The sequence below is a fragment of the Alligator sinensis genome, unplaced genomic scaffold (genome assembly GCF_000455745.1).
Source record: "Alligator sinensis unplaced genomic scaffold, ASM45574v1 scaffold1580_1, whole genome shotgun sequence".
Lineage (NCBI taxonomy): Eukaryota > Metazoa > Chordata > Crocodylia > Alligatoridae > Alligator > Alligator sinensis.
Window position 1 is genome coordinate 276,663 of NW_005843156.1, and position 17,084 is coordinate 293,746.

At 42.5% G+C, this 17,084-nt stretch overlaps 1 protein-coding gene across 1 annotated transcript in view; it reads right to left on the bottom strand.

The window, feature by feature from the left end:
* Window positions 1-6,935: 6,935 nt before the first annotated feature.
* Window positions 6,936-17,084, bottom strand: part of LOC102381778 (lysine-specific demethylase 5B) — a gene marked incomplete at its 5' end in the record, with an annotated part of 27,409 nt that continues 17,260 nt past the window's right edge. Inside the window, 5 exons of the mRNA XM_006037673.1 lie at window positions 6,936-7,785; window positions 9,515-9,847; window positions 10,760-10,914; window positions 12,043-12,154; window positions 14,179-14,664. Coding sequence (XP_006037735.1) covers window positions 7,648-7,785; window positions 9,515-9,847; window positions 10,760-10,914; window positions 12,043-12,154; window positions 14,179-14,664 — 1,224 coding nt within the window. The remainder of the gene's footprint in view (window positions 7,786-9,514; window positions 9,848-10,759; window positions 10,915-12,042; window positions 12,155-14,178; window positions 14,665-17,084) is intronic.

Consider the following 17,084-nt stretch of genomic DNA (forward strand, 5'->3'; position numbering starts at 1 on the left):
GAAGAAACTAGCTTAGATTCAAGGATGACCGCTCTTGGATCAGAGAGATTTGTGTTTTTTGGGGGGTTTTTTGGTCAGAAGCCTGCCTGCAATGCTCTGCTGCAGAACTGCTGCCAGCTACTGTATCACGTACAATCCTCCTTTGAGTTGGGTTCCCAGGACTTGAAACTCTGAAATGTCAAATACTGTTATGAAGGTAAAGATTTTTGTCAACATAAGGGCAGAAAGAATATTCAACACTTCCTCTAGCTGCTGAGTAGAACTGACCAAGCAAATTGGGTGTTTGTATGTGCTGTTTAATGAACAGAGAACTAAGAAGAATTGTGTACATCTTCCAGTTCCCACCTACTTCTCAAAAAGGTTCAGAAACCAGATGTGCAATCCCTAAACCCTTTGTTTGACTTATAGTTTGCACATTTCTAGCAAACAGTCTTTTTTAAGAAACTGTCACAGCAAGGCAAGACAAAGATACTTACACTTGTTTCCTATCTCAAGTTCTGAACCCCCATGTTTGCACATGGATTCAAAGAGCAAGTTTTCTCTCTCAGCTGGTTGCGCTGGAATAGTGTGTCCAGCATGAGTGTGATTGATAAGTAAGCTGCTGAAAAATTTAAAAATTATCTGAATGCCAAAAAAAAATTGAGGTTACTTGCTTATAAGTAGAAGCTTTTGACATACTCACAGGATGTACTAGCGAGTCCAGCTTCAGTAGAACCCATCCTCATAGCAGTGCTGCCACACACCCTCCTACTAGTCTGTCCGTGCTCCTGAACATTTTGATAATGAGGCTATAAATGATGCCACAGCGCTCTGGCTTTATCAGTTCCTTCCACTGTCTCCGAGGAATGTTAGAAGCTTGGGAGAAAGGGGAATAGATGTTGTTCTACCTCCTCCTTTTATACATCGTTGGATGTGATTTAGATTCTTTATGAGCATCTAGGACAGAAAACTGAAAAATTAATTGCTTAGTATAGAATTCAGATACCATCTTGGGACAGTATCTAGGGCTAGGACAAAGAATTATTTTTACCATTATGAAAGCTACAGAATTGTGGGCTTACCATCAGTGCACAAGACACTAGGTTGCTGTAACGGCAAACTATGGCAACGTAGCATCAGCCTGCACGAACTGTGATGCTGATGCTACTGCGCAGTAGGATTAGACACGACCTGTGCGGTTGTTACTGTGGAGTCATTTAGCACTTGCTAAAGCAGGTAACAACTGCACAGTCAGGGGCACATGTAGACGTGCCCAGTGTGTGCAAATTCCTTATTCACCAGGCTGACATGGCTATTTTAGGGCATGGACAGATGTCTCATTTACGACATATTAAAGTGTTTTCAAAATTCAGCAGACAGCTGATGCACTGTGCTATGGTGCTAAAAGTCATCCCAAATCTTCAGGAACCCCTCTCATGAGACTGTCCTGATATTAGAAATTTAGTCTGGTACAAAAGGGAAGATTCTCTGGGAGTTCAGGAAAATGCAAACCCACACCAGATCAGGCCTAAGCTCTGGCTTTAGGGCTGGTCTGGATCAGGCTGCTGGACACAGCACATGCCCTGTGCTGCAGGAAGTCAGTCCAGCCCCACATGCAGCACACACTGGCCCTACTCCAGGGCTTGCTCTGCACACAGCACAGGCACATGCTGCTGGACAGGTCCTGTGCACTAGCTCCAATGTGTGGTCCCAATCCAGCTCCACAGACCCAACAACCCTCATCTAGCCAGTGGGGTGACACAAGTTTGACACCCCTGGTCTAATAAGAGAGGTTCCTGACTAGGGACAGTAGTCTGGTATTAGGAAAGCAGGCTTCAAATGGGATGGCACAGCCCTTTTTCCAAACTCTGAACTCCACTTGTTCACCTTGATAGGATTCCAGGAGTTCAAATGGGAAATATAAATTTCCAAAAGTTTGAGAAGGTAAGGTCACTGCTGCTTGGTTTGAAACTCTCCACGTTAATGCCAAAATTAAAGACTTGATATTTGGGAGAAAGTAGCGGAGACTATTCAGATCTTCAATATAGCAAGGAACACATCTGCTTCTGAGCTGGCAAAGAGGAGGGTTCCTGCTGCTGTTCATGAGCATCGGTCCCTAGTGAGAGGGTACCCGTCTATCATACTTAAAGACAGATATTGGCTTGTTTAAAAAGACAGAGATCCAATGGTTTCCATAAGGTTTCACTTCTAATATTTCACGCTTGTTACTGTACAGTACAGCCCCCTGAAAGGACAGACTATTTACTTCAGATTTAGTTTCAAATGGAACAATAAAAGGCCTCAGGGGCATAACATGTTTGAAGTGGCAGATGCAATCAGCTTTACTTCTGAATACGAAACAGAATGTGTTTTACCATCATCCTGCTGACAGTTACCAAAGTATTAGCCACTCTATGTTTAGAAAAGCACATCCTAAGGATCAAAGAGATCCTGTCCTTTAAATTATATTAATACGCTATCACTGCCTGGTATTTTGCCACATTTGCATCATGCGAAAATATTTTCCTGCTCAGTATGTCAGTTTTTGACCCTCGTGGTCAACCGTGTGGAAGGAACAATGAGACAAATCCACACATTGCCTTCCTGTGTCCAGTGGAAAAATGTGAGAAGTTGACAATGTCCACTTCCTTTTGCCCTCCTGATGAAGTCTTCAGCATACTGGGAAATTATCTGAACATGGCTGGCATGGTCAGCCACCTAGGCAGTGGAAGATGAGTGTACTAATGAAGGGGCTACTGATGATTCTCAAGCTTTCTTCAGATGCAGTGCAATGCTTGGGACAGAGAAAGTACTGCTTTTGGTTTTTCATCTTTTTGTTTAAGATCCATGAGCCTCTGCTCCATTTCAGTGGACCCCCAGGATTTCCAGCTGTGTCAACATATTAGCAATGAAAGACTTTTGCAGTCTGTGATACTCTTCTTGAGAACCAGTCAGATAAGTTTAATGACTGTCCCCTGGTTTGGCTCTTGTCTTGCAGGTTAAAACCGACGGAGTCCGTCAGCACTTGAAAGTTTGATCCAACGCCTTGAAAAACAAAAGCATAGCCACCTTTGAACCAGATCCTAAAACTGAGACCCATGCTTTCTGTATTATCATCATCTTAGACCCACATGAAGCTTGAGCCACCTTTTTTTTAAACTGCGTTTAGATCCATTAGTGAATGTTGGATCAGAAAGGCTTTGCAGCCACATCTTCCTGAAGCAATAAGATACATGACCTGCTTTGGTGTTCCTTGTAGGCCTACAGGATAATTTTGATTCAGGCAGAGCAGCCCACATCCAGGGAATCCAGACCCATAAAAAGAGCATCAATGCCAAAAGAACTACCAGACAAGATGGGTATCATTTTAAAAGCAGGTTTCTCCAACTCCAAATCCCTAAATAAACCAGATACAGACCTAAGTTAGACTACAAAGAACTTCCTTTAAACCACTAAGTTAGCCTAACCTAACCTACCAACCAGACTTATCTAAGACACTATATTTACTAAGTAAAGAATCAGGATCCAAATTTGTTCACATCCATCTGGATTGCCGCAATTCAAAGTACATGACAGAGTACGGATGTGTCCTTAAATGTTCACAAGTGGAGAGACGAAGAGTAGGAAGACTGCATGAGAGGACTGTACCATTTAAGCTACACTGGCCAGCATTCCTTCTCAAGAGATGCATGCAAGGCACACTCACCTGTCCTATTCCAAGAGATTAAAACAGCTTAACCTATTTAGCTAAACAGAAAGTTAACAAATGCCCTTATCATGGTCTAAGTACCAATATGGGAAGAAAACTTACGAAAATAAAGACCCCCACAACGTAACAGGCAAGTATACAAAAAGTTTTAGTGGCTGTAACTTGCAGTCAGACAAATTCCAACTGAAAATAAAAATATAAATGTTTAATATAAAGATGATCACTCAGATTGTTTAGGGGTCTTTTTGAAAGTTGTGCTCTAATTAAGTTCTAGTTAAGCTTAAGACAACTGAGTAAAAGCCTAAGACCTGTGGTAAATAGGTGGTCAAGATAACAAGATCAAAATGTAGTATGGTAGATTTGGAGTGTTGCTATAGTTGTGATGGGCCAAAAAAATGTCCAAGAGATGAAGATTGTGTGTGTTATCTTTTACTGAACCAACTGTATTGTTGAGAGAGCTATTAGACAAGCTTTCAGGCATCAAGTGCCCTTCTTCCTTGATACCCAAAAGGGTGTCCAATAGTTTTCAGAATGATACAACTGGTCCCATAAAAGATATCAGAAAAAATCTGTGTCGTCCCCCCCAAGATTACAGTGGTCTCTTTTGGATTTAATATCCACAAAACCACGGCTTCTTTAAATTGGAGTTAAGTGTTGAGGTCACGAAGTACTGAAGTCATGGCATTGTAGTTTGATACTTTTCTTCATAAACAGTTTTCTTAACCCAGCAAGTATAAGGAGCGCCTGGGAGAAAAGGTCTAATATTTTCAGTAATATCCAAAGGGATATCAAAACCCTGGCCAAGTGCGTGTTTCAACATTTTGTCCCCATTTCCCTTAAAGAAAGCTATTTCTAAAATGCATGGAGTGATCTGTATCAGACAGCTTTGCTGCAGGGACAGGGACTTCCAAACTTTTCTCACAACATGGACTACATTCAGAGCTGTCCAGCTCCATCATGGCTGCGGGCCACAACGGTCCCTGCCAAACCACGCCACCAGTATTCTCCTCCCCAACAAACTGTGCCGCGTGGATGCCAAGCTGCAGGCTCCCTGGTCCTGCAAGCTGCCTTGTCCCACCCCAGGGGCAGAGGCAGGAAACAGAAGTTGGAGGAGGGAGTGGGGAGCCCAGAGATTCTGGCAGTTGCAGCAACTGGAGTGAGGGAGAACAGTACCCAAGCCACAATTTCACCCCTCGTGGGTTGCACACAGTCTGTGAATTGGACAGCCCCAGGCTACATCATCACTGAGCATCCAGTAGATAACTTCTCTTCCATTTAAGACCACACAACATCTTGGCAGAATGTATTTATATACTTTTAGCTGTTTTTACCACTGATGTTGTGGTGTCATGTTGTCTTTTTATTTGCATTTAGATAATTATATATCCTGGGCTCTAAGTGCTTTCAACAGTAGTTAAAAATCCAATACAAGACTAAACATACTAAAACACCAGCCAGGAAACATTACAAATCTAAACCCTATCAGCCTCCATGTTCCACATAGTTCATCCCTAAACACTGGCAATCCTTCCCTGCTCAAAAAGAAAGGCTTTGCTGTGTGCCCAGGAAGTCAGCACAATTGAGTAATTCAGACCAAGGAAGGAATCCAGAGCTGAGGACACCAATGAAGAACATCTTGCGAGCGGATGCTCTTGCTCAAGCATAATGGGAATACCAGCACTTCCACCCATCACAGTGGTGTCAGTATAACCTATGGAGGAAGGTTAGGAAGGTCCCAGGTCCTTCTAGGACTTCAGAAGTTAGTGGTAATGCTTTAAGTTAACACCTGCCAAATAACAATCCACTGAAGCCACAGAGCACTGTAGCGCTTTCCATTTTCCAATTTGCCATACCCTGCGCTAGCCTCTCTTCTCAAAGGAATGCAAGGGATTTGTCTCATGGACAAACTGGAGACTAAATGAGAGCAACAAAAACGATCAGAGGACTTGAAACATATGATGACAGATTGGAAGACCTGTGATTAAGACATCTGGAGAAGAGAAGACTAAGGGGAGTCTCCAAATACAAAAAGGGTTGTTACAAAGGGGATGGCTATCAATTGTTCCCTGTGTCCACAGGAGACCAGACATGTGTAATGGGTTCAAATTCCAATATGGGATGTTTAAGTTGAACATTAGTAAGAGCATTCCAATTATGAAGATGGTGAAGTACAGGACCAGATTAGCTAGAGGTGGTGACATCTGCACTTAAATTTTTTAATATATTGGTCTGGGATGGTATACAAGGAAACGATCTTCCCTTGAGCAGGGAGCTAAATTATGACCCGAGACATTTTCAGTCCTATTTTTCTATTATTTCTAAAGGTACAGTCCCAGGCATGGTGCAATACTCTTAAAAGTTAATTACATTTTCTATCTGGATTCTCTCAATTCTCCCTCCAGCATGTGATCTGCTGCTGTTTTGCCCTTCTCTCCCACATGCTCTTCCCTGCTTAGTTTTTACTTGCTGCTTGAGTCCCTTTTTCCTTGGATACACTGATAAGCTGCTTCAGTCTCTTCTACATTGCTCCCATGGATGCTTGGCTATCTTGTTCCCTTCTCCTCAAAGTATTTTTATCCTGCTGATGGCTGGCACCTTTGTAACATTGATGTTTGCGGCCCCTATATGCAGTCCATTATAACAGTGGTCCCTAACAAAGGCAGCTGGATTAGTTCTGTTTTGTTTCCCCAACTACTTACATTGACATCCAGGCTATTTATTTGCCATTAAAGCCTGAAGATCGGTGGAAGCAGCTGGAGACAAAGAGATACAGACAGCCAGTGCTCTGTTGCCCAGCTGGCAATCAATCTGTGCTTTAGGCAAAGCCATTCTCTTCAAAGCCAGATGGATGAGATTGGAGCTGTATCACTTTTTTTTCCTGCTTCCCCACCTAATCAGTCATGCCTTGCTTGCATTCACAGAGCAGCAACAGCAGCAATTCCCCCAGACTGTTGCTAAAGAACCCCCAGAACAGCTTATTCCTGAGCCCATCTGTTATGAGACTCTTTCTGCTTTGAAAAAAGAATATTTTTTTAGATGTATTTGATGCAAACAATATTTTGATTTCACTTCCTTCTTCCTAGACTGGAGATGTAGAGAAGGTAAGAAAATGGCGTGGCTTTTTATTTATTTCTTTTTTTCAGATGGATTTTTTTTTTCTGAGCAAGTGAAACCCAACCAATGCAAAGACCAATCCAAACTGAAAGTGAAGCTGCATTTTAAGCTCTCTGAAAACACCAACATTTAATTTTATAATATAACCAGGGGTTTATTCCACAATATAAACTGCAACATTTGATACAAGCTACCCAAAAGAGAAGAAAGCCAAAATACAGCTGTGGCAATTACTTTACAGAGCCATTTCTGTCTTCTAAATCACTAATCCATCAGTGATACTAGGACCTAACCGTTTGCGTTCTGTACATTAACCAATGCTAAAAGCACCAACACGCTGTTCAGAATTGTCATTCCAGTCACTGAAGCCAGACATAGAAGTTATTGCTCAGATAAATAAACCTAGTCTACAAAAAAAAAAATCAAAGTGAAAAAACCTAAAGTTTCCAACAAGTTAACAGGGTAAACAGGGATTTCCTCAAAAGAGGATTTATTGGAAAACTCATAGTGCAGTTTTTTGCACCCAAACAGAGTTGATTTAAATATGCCGGTAAATCCCAGAGAGAGGTAATTTAATGCTGTACAATAAAAAGGTGCATGTTTCAAATGCCTTCCAAATTGGCGGAAACCCCTGCTAAACAGTCAGCATTTCAAACCTCAACAATCACAAACAGCTCAAAGGAGAAAAATACAAAAAGTGTCAAAAATTGAGTTCTGGAAAATGATCCCATGAGGATAGAAGTAGCACCATTTGCAGCCTGGCTATTAAACCAGCCCCTGTGGCTTTATGGAGAAATTCTCATAACCTTCTTTAAAATAGAGTCTTGAATGATTTATGGGGAGTTTTACTTTCGATGTTGAGAGTCCTTCCCAGCACAGCTGACACAGATGTAGTCTTCCTTCTCTGCCATCTCTGGAGAGACACCCACACACACCTGATGGAACCACTGGTTGCAGCTGCCATCACACTGGACCCAATCCACCTAATTATGAAGAACAGACAGAGGAGTGTTCAGATAGGGGCAGCAGATAAAGCAAACAGTTTTCATGATTAGTTATTTCCAAGTTCTTAGCAGCCAGAACCAGCAGCCACGGTCATATATCTAGGACTGGTTTGGCAATTGTAAGGGGCACAGCTATGGACAGTGGAGTCCATTTCATTGGTGTAACTAAAACAGCAGTGACCAGCAGTGTTTGGATTCCTCCCCTTGAACAGAGTTGGACATCATGTGGAAGGGGGTTGTTCTTTTGCGTTTTTGAATTCCCAGCTTCTGGTACAATTTACACATACAGCGGGGAGCTAACACATGCATCAAGGTCAGATGAACACACAATTCAAACTTGCTGTACATAGACATCCCTAAAAACAAACTTGTCACCTGTTTGTTGCCTGCTCTCATCCCTATAAATAAAATTCCTCTCCTTGCTACCTCTGCATCCTTCTGGGGAGAGCACCTTTTCTAACTTGACCCTGTCTCCTTGAAGAAGGGTTAGGACAAATCTAGTCAGATGGCTGCCTTCACCATATCGTTGTTTTAGTTCCCATTGTCTCTAGTCCCTGGTGCTCAGCTGAGCCTTCTGTACAGGTATCTGGGGAGTAGGGGGTTCTTACCTGCTGCCTCAAGTTGCTTCCCAAGCCTATGGAAAGTTCACAGATGGCACTTGCATCCCCATGCAGAGCATACCTGTTTTTGTCCCCTCTTGCATGGAGAAGGGCCTGTATGAGACCTGCAACCTTCTGTTTAACTTTATTGTGTCCATGCAAGGGTACAGACAGGTCTCCAGCTGCTCTGGCAAGATCTGTGAAGTCTCCCTATACTCACACTTCAGGATCAATGAAGACCACTTGATCTCTGTAGCATGCAACCACCCACAAAAAAAAAAAAAAATCTTGAAGACCCTTTTAGCCACTGAGAGGCCAGTTAGGAGGACACCATACTCATAGACGACTGGTGCTTCCCGAGTCTGGGGGGGCACCAGATCACTGACCGGGGCAGGGAAGGTCCCCCCAGCAGCCAATCACTGAGCCTGCAGCAAAACTGGAAGTGCACTTCTGGTTTCACAGCTGGTGCTTCCAGGGGTGCACAGCTGATCTCAGGGGGTGCACATGCACCCGCATGCACCCCCTACGTATCGCCAGTGACCATACTGATAATAGCCCTAACCAAATATAGGTTTGAGGTATTTCCTATGGGAAAGTCTGAGTGTGAGGAGGAACTATAGGTATCTTGAAAGTTGAGAGATGTGAACATTAATGAATGTTGTAGATGATCACTTTTTAAAATATAATTTGGTATTTTTCTGGTTCTCAGATGGCAAAACTCCTTGCTAAAGGGAGTACTTCTGGGGGCAAGGGGAGGGACTTGTGGCAGCAAAGGTCAGTGGTTAGGGGGTGGGACTTCTGCTCACAAGATGGCGACCAAGGGGCAGGGCACCTGTCAAGGAGTGGGGCTACCCATGCAGCCCTTGACAGCTTGCCAAAACTCGGTAAGCGGCCCTCCACCCAAAATAATTGCCTGCCCCTGAGTTAGAGCATAAAAGCTGGTGCACGTCCCCAAGCAGCAGCTCCCCCTTTTGAAACCACTCCAGGTGAATCCTTGTCCAGGGTCTCTCTTTGTAGAAAATGTTTTTCTAATAAACCAATTAGTGTACAGTTGCAACATCCCTGGCTCCTTGCATTTAGTGCCCACAGCAAGCTTTCCCTTCACTGACCTCATCTCCTTCAGGCTGCAGACAGTTCATAGCAGGGCAGATTGCATCTTCATCCTCAGAGTCTTCCTGCTCTGAGAACGATGTATCTGAGGGAAGCAAGTGGCTTTCGCTGGAGCGCTGCACCTCAATGAGCCGTTCCCTCTCTCTCTCCCTCTCCAATTTGTTGTTACTGAGATCCTTCGAGTAATTCAGTTTCAGTTTCTTCTTTTTGGGGGTTTTCATTTTTTTTATCCTTGCCCTCTTTCCATCGCAGAAGCCCTCTCTTTCAAAGCGCCTCTTTAACTTTCTCTCCATATAACCAACTCCATCTCTCCTGCCCCGGCAGTACTCATTCTATTAGAAAAGATATTGAAGCAAAACTGTAAGTACTGAATTCAAACACTAATTTATTTTGCAGGTTCCCTGCTCCTTTTCAGTATATTGTCCATTCCTTTCAACACTGAAAAGACAGGCCCTCTCTGTGAGCTATTCTTTTCACAGTGGGCTATTCTTACAAGTTTCACATTGATTCAGTGCAAATGTTAAATGACAAAGTTCATGAAAGTGAGAGATTCTTTCCCTCCATCCTCCAAAGCAGCATACGTCCAGTTTTCTAGGAAAAGCTTCTACTAGACTTGCTAGTAACTGCTTCCCATTCAAAACACAATGGCCATATTTAAGTCATATGAATGACCATGAAATGCAGTTTCAGGATGTAGAAATAAATCACAAAAATGTATCCACAGAGAATTCTGCAGCAAGCTGTACAAGTTCAACAACTTGCCAAACTTTTCAGAAAACAAAATGATTTTCATAGGCCCCTGGTAGACATTAATTTAGTTATGTGACTGGCATCTGATTAATTCTATCCCAAATCCCAAAAATTATGCATCCTGCCACACCAGCTTTCAACTTGCTGGTGCATGAGAAGCCAACTAGCTGGTCAGTTCTCTGTGTGCCAGCACCAAAAGCCACTGTGAAGCCTGGTGCCAAACTTGCCATGCGTTGCAGTTAAGGCACAATACAAAACAGCCACAAAGGCACTCCACATTTTATGTTGAACATCCTCATGGCTGGTTTGCCATTTTACTGGTGTAATAGATTGACTGAACATGTGATATGTTACAATTTATCATGCAATAAATGTCACATCTGCCAGGGCCCATAGAAGCTTCATACCTATCATTATCGTAAAGCTTATGATTCCAGTCAGAATCTCTCTGCTTTGAAGGCATCCCAGTCCCATCTCTGTTGTCAAATACCTGCCTTTTCATTCAATGGTCCTACTGGTGACTTCTGCTCTGCTTGCAGAACAGGGCTCTGTTTTGTGAATAGGATCTGGTACAGCTCCTGTATTTCAGGTAACGAAACCTGTAGCAGCTGGGCTTCCATCATCAACTCATCCAGCTCTGCACTAATGACTACAATGATAAAACAAAGATTTTAATTCTCCGATATTAGCATTTGTGACAATTAGTGCGTTAGAAAATTATTTCACTGTAGTAAATAAGTCAATACAAAGAATTATTGGGGGAGGATTTTTTTATGCTGAACTTTAGGTCAGCTCAGAGACTTCACTATTCTGGTTATGAAAATATATCTAAAGGAAAGGTGAAAGCCTATAGTATAATTAATGGGCAGCAATGTAGTACAGTAGGATCATCTTTAAATTCCCCAGTCAAATTCTTCCAGGTTATCATTTTAAAAAAGATACTATCTGTAAACCCTGGATAAGTCTACAATGAAGGACTAAGATAGGGATGAGAGACGGAAGACAAAAAATAAATATCAGTCATTTTATATTAGTAAATTTCTAGTGTAAATGAAAGGTTGAGAGCCAAATTATTCTCATTATTCAGATACTGTTAAGGGTTAATAGTCTTTTGCATTGAGCTTAAAAAAATGTACTGGATTTGTGATAGACTCAGCAGCAGAGAGCTTCTTTATATAATTTTATACTACAAAATTATCAAAAGATTGTTCTACGTTGAAGTAAATAAACAAGCCTATAATTGGACAGTATATTGAAATGGAACTCGACTATATCAAGAAATAAAACCTAAAAACAAAATTGGATCTTGGTATCTCACACAGAAGTAGATGTCTGCAGTAAAGACAGGGGAAAAAAAGCAAGGATGACTTTGGAAAGATTTCACTTATTCCTATCCTATATTGGTCTAATCCATACTTCTTTCCTGTCCGAGCCTCCAAGGTTTGGAATAGATTGCCGCTGGAGGTAGCTCAACCACCTACTCTGAATGCCTTCAAGAGGCATCTGGATGTTTATCTTGCTGGGATCCTATGATCCCTGCTGACTTCCTGCCCATGAGGCAGGGGGCTGGACTCGATGATCTTCCGAGGTCCCTTCCAGCCCTAATGTCTCTGAAGTCTATGAAATACTAGACAATCTGCTAAGAAGCTGAATGGCAGGGAACCTAAAATCTACAGGACTCAAAAATCAAGGGCTGGAGAACAAGGCATAGCCCCAAGTTTTACACAGCATTTTTTTTTCTAGGCATTATAGTAAATTTAAAGTAAAGCATACAAACCATGAAGGGGGATGCAGTTTTGTCCTGTAGAAAAAGGAGAATGTAAATATATGGTTCTGCTATCCCAGTCATGAGGCAGAGAGAAAGACATAGCACCAATTGTCTGAGATACCTAATGGAAGAAAAACATAAACACACACTCAGTCCTACCAAATATTTAAACTATAAATCACAATGCAACAGAACAAATGTGTGTTTCTATTTCAACAAGTATTTTAAAAGCTTTTTGTATGGCAACTCATTCATTCTAGCAAATTAATTTTAATTTTTCAGCTTAAACCTGGAAAACTAGTGAAGGCAACGTTGTGATGAAGTGAAAAGCTGTAAATTACAGTATCCACAGAGACCAAACAACAGCACCACTACAATGACCTAGCAACTTCCCCCATTTTATAATGATCAATAATACAGCATAGCAGATGCATACACTGGAGCCAAGTGATGGTCAATGGCAGTAAGTGACTGACTTCTATGTAATATTTTTAACTAGAAAAGTTGCATTATGATAGCTTTTAATGTTAATTTCCTCTATTTTAAACAGATGCTTTACCTGGTGAGGCAGTGGACTGATATCTAAGAGAGCTTGAAGTGCATATAGCTATATCAGGGCTGCCCACCTTTGATGTGGCTGAGGTCTGCACGCAGTGTCTGCATGCAGTCCTTGGACCACACACTACGTGGACTCCCAAACCATACACAGTGGTATGTGGCCTTCCCCCACCCCTCCCCCACTCCTCACCATGTGGTAGTGGGAGGTAAGAGGCAGCTGTAGGGGCCTGCAGGCCACAAGTCTGACAGCCCTGAGCTAGATCAGTATATATAGCGTACATACGCTATGAAATGTATATGCACCCTGATCTTAATTTCTTTAGGATTATTTTTCAGATAAATTTTTCAAACTCCGTTAAAACTTCTACCTTCTTTAGACTCCAGGCAAATACTTTGAGACCTCTAAACATGTTTACTGAGTTATAAAGCCTAACTATGGGAGGGAGGGAGAGTGAGAACAGGCCCTCCCTCTAGGCAAAGCAAAAAAGCAAACCAGAAAAGTGTAAGCACAGTTTGCCTTCTTTGCAGATCACTTTTAACAGGAAATTTAAACAGAGAAGCATTTTCTATGATAACTGTAGCGTCAGAGCATAATTTCTGACATTCCCCTCTGCGCTGGGCTTTGTAAGATGGGTCTGATTCAAGCTAAAAGGATCGCAATGTTCTTCTCTTGACTTCAACTCTAAAAATACATTACCATTAATGTACTTAAATCTCTCTGGATACGCTATATTGGAATGACACAAATGAATGTGCGTTCAAGGCCGCTGAAAAAACAAATCTTACATCTACAAAAGTGCATCTTGGCTAAATGCTTTTACTCTGCTTTGTAAAAGTGGTCATCATTCTCCAAGCTCAGGAAACAGGGTTATAAACTCTATTAACAAGGCAATATATTCCACCCAAAGCACGCAATATAGGTCGATTCATACAGTGGTTTTAAACATCAGAGAACTTTTGGAGGTTTAGTTATAAAGGATGAAGACAATAGGCAGTTAACACACCACAGTGAGAACAATACTTCCCAGGAGTAAAGGTTAAACAGACTGAACAGGAAGGAAGATTTTTCTACTTTGTTACCAGTTGCTTGCAGGGAAGGTTTTACTTAAAGAAATCTTTAAATTCTTTACTTAGGACCGACTCAAGAACAGAATCGTGGGCCTCCCTAGAAACAGATACTAAGTGAGACAATCTTCCAGTCCCCTCCAGTTCTACACAGCAGTGCCAACAGGAGGCAGAATACAGCAGAAGAGAAGGGAAGCCCACCAGATATAACAAGAAGAAAGCTGGAGTATTCTCAGAGTCATAGCAGGAAAGGAATGCAGCATTCTACACTGCTGCTGGAGAATATAAAGAATACATGCATAGTAAAATACATGACAAGCTAAAATGCTATTTCCTCATAGCTGTGGAAAAACTAAGACTTAAGAGCGAGCCTGCCCCACTAGAATGTGCGTGCAGACGCTGGATGAATTTACGGTCAAGATGTCTCACATAAAACCCACAAAATGCAAAAAGGTTTGCAAACTGCTCTTTAAGTGCATACTCCACCTCCAAGCAGGGAAGCTGCAAGTAGCTCAGTCTTACCTTGTTTGTCTCTGGTAGCTGGCCTGCTGTGGTTTGCCATCTGCTGTACAATAGTCCTGAGCCAACTTTGTCTTGTATGTGTTTTAGATTCCCTGAATATAGCATTTGTTGTGCTCTATGCTGCCAGTTCACAGTTCTCTCTATCATATACCGTAAAGCATCTCCTTCAGGAAGCCTCACTCTGATACGCTGCAGGGAGGCCAGCAAAGGTAGGATTTTTTCTAACGGTGGCTTTTCTGATCTATGGCAGTGAGGACAGAGCCACACGTGAGGTCCCTGCAAAATGCTGGGTGCTGAAACACAGCTGGTGTGAAAGAACCCTCTACAGAGTTCACATTGTATCATGGGGGCAACTGGCTCTTTCTGGCACAGGCAAACTTTCATCTCTCCATCCTCTTCAGTAGCTAGCACTTTCCCTTCATTTGCTGCTCTCAGACAACGAAGTGCTTCCATCTCCTTCAGACGGGCTTCCCCAAGTGTGGCCATCTAAAAGAGAGTTAAAAAAAACCAAATTATTTAATTTCCAGCTGACCACAAACAGAATCCTTCTAAATGAAGGTTGCTCACTGGACTTCCGAGTGAATTCTGCACATCAGCATTCTTAAAAGATGCGCCGACGTGCATATTAAACCTTGTCATAATATTGTCTAATGAAATACCCCATCCCTCCCCTCATGACTTCAAACTTTTAGGGGTTGGCATAATGCTCTGTGTCAGTTCTACCTGTAGCCTTCAGCTCCAAAGCTGTAAAATTGAACACCCTGCAAAATAATCATATCCCTTCCTACTCAGGCCAATTCCCACTTTACACACATAAAAAAAATGTATTATCTTCACTTGCTCAAAAGCCCATTTAAACTTTAAAACCAAAGGTTCAGACACTAAAGAGCAGATGTAGTTGACAGATGCTTCCCAAGGTGCAAGCCTCGGTTTAATGTTCTTTTTTGACTAAACTGTTTGGATATGCAATGTGTGTGTGCATATTTGGATTTACGCATTTACAGCAGAGTTTTCAGGCAGTGAACTCTGTGGGGCCCCTCTGAAAACATCCTCTATTTTTACAGACCTTTTTGCAAGTACTGTAAACATCAGTTCTATCCATTATGATTTTGGTGGTTTGAGGTACTGTATCTTGGTTAAAACATTTGCATGACCTGGAGGGTATTCACAGCATTAATCTAAACTGGTTCCACTCCTTCCTAGCAGGGAGGTCATGATGATGGGCTGCAAGCACTCATCGTTCCCTTGGGATTTCTCCTGTGAGTTACCCCAAGGCTCCATCTTGTCACACCTGCTGTTCAATGCGTATGAGGCCACTGGGAAAGACCATGTAGAGAACTGGAGTGCAGTGCCCTCTACTTGCTAATGACACTCCACTCTGTCTCTCATCTGATTCGGGCCTTCCAGTCTCAGTGCTTTCCCAGTGCCTGGTTGCAGTTGGGGATTGGATGTGGGTGAGCCAGCTGAAGCTGAATCCAGATAAAGAGAGGCAACAATGGTGGGCATACTGCTTGATCTGGGCAGTACTGGGACACCTACAATGGATGGGATTCAGTCTCCTGTTGTCACTCAGGTTCACAGCCTTGAGGTGCTTCTGGATCCTGTACTGCACCTGGATATTCAGATGGTGCCCATGACTAGGAGCACCTTTCACCAACTCCATGTGGTAGGAAGGCTGCAACCCTGTCTTCAAGATTGCAGTTTGGCTACCACTATCCATGCCTTCATAACCTCAAGGCTAAACTAGTGCAATGCACTTTACATGTGGCTGACCGTCCAAAAGCTGCAGCTGGTGCAGAGTGTGGTAGCTTGCATTCAGATAGAAGTGGGTCACCAAGAGCCCACAACTCGTCCTCCAGGGTTTACACTAACTTCCAATATCTTATCCTTGTGTACAAAGTGCTGGATTTGACCTATAAGGCTTGAAACAGTCTGACCCTACATATGTAAGGGACTGCCTTCTCCCTTATGCCCCATCCTTAAGGTCAACTGAGAACAACCTCCTGCAAATACCTTTAACATAAAGTTCACTTGGCACAAACGTGTGGAAGGTCACTCTTGGCAGTCGCTCCCAACTCTGCAATTCCCTCCCCTTTAAAGCCCACCAGAGCCCGAGCCTGGGCATCTTCCAAAACTGCTGTAAGACCTTCCTATTTGGTCAGGTTTTTAGTAAGCAAGGCTAGAACAGAACTTGTGCAGGGGCTTCTGTTTTATTTTGATACGCTACTTGCTTGTATACATTGTATTGTTCTCTTGCCTTGTTCTCCTGTTTTATAAGTTTCTTTGTTCTCTTCCCGTAAACTGGCCAAGCCTTTGCTGCGAAGGGCATCATGACATCAACCCACCCACCCACCCACGCCACCTTCCAATGAAGAGCCAGATCCACTGCTGTACTCCAGCTGCTGTGCAGTGCGAGCCAAATAATTTTTTACAACAGACAGAAAGGTACCTTGGGGCTCTAACAAACAGTGCACTGTTCGAATTAGTAACTTGATAAGAGATATGCCTTTTACGTGTCTCTTAGAAAGACAGAGCTTAAATGGTACAGAAAGTTTTAAATTACACAGAATGATTAGGTTACAGAGCTGGCTTTGGCTTCTTCTGCTTTGCTCTGGGTAAGAGAAACAGGCAAGATGTTGGAGAGATTAGACAAATATGCAACAAATCTTATCTAGTTATTTCTGAGAAGTCTTGATACTTGCAGGTACTTAATCACAGAGATCTAGATAGCTGCACAAATATCAATGCTGGGAATTAGCACCTGTCTTGCTATAGTTCTTGACTGTAAAAAGTATCCAAACCAGCATGATTTAGGTCTCCTTGTGCCAGAAATGAAACTTGACCTGACAAACAACCATATTCCTGGTTGAGTCCTGTGTAAACACCCAAGTAGAATCCCTGCTGAA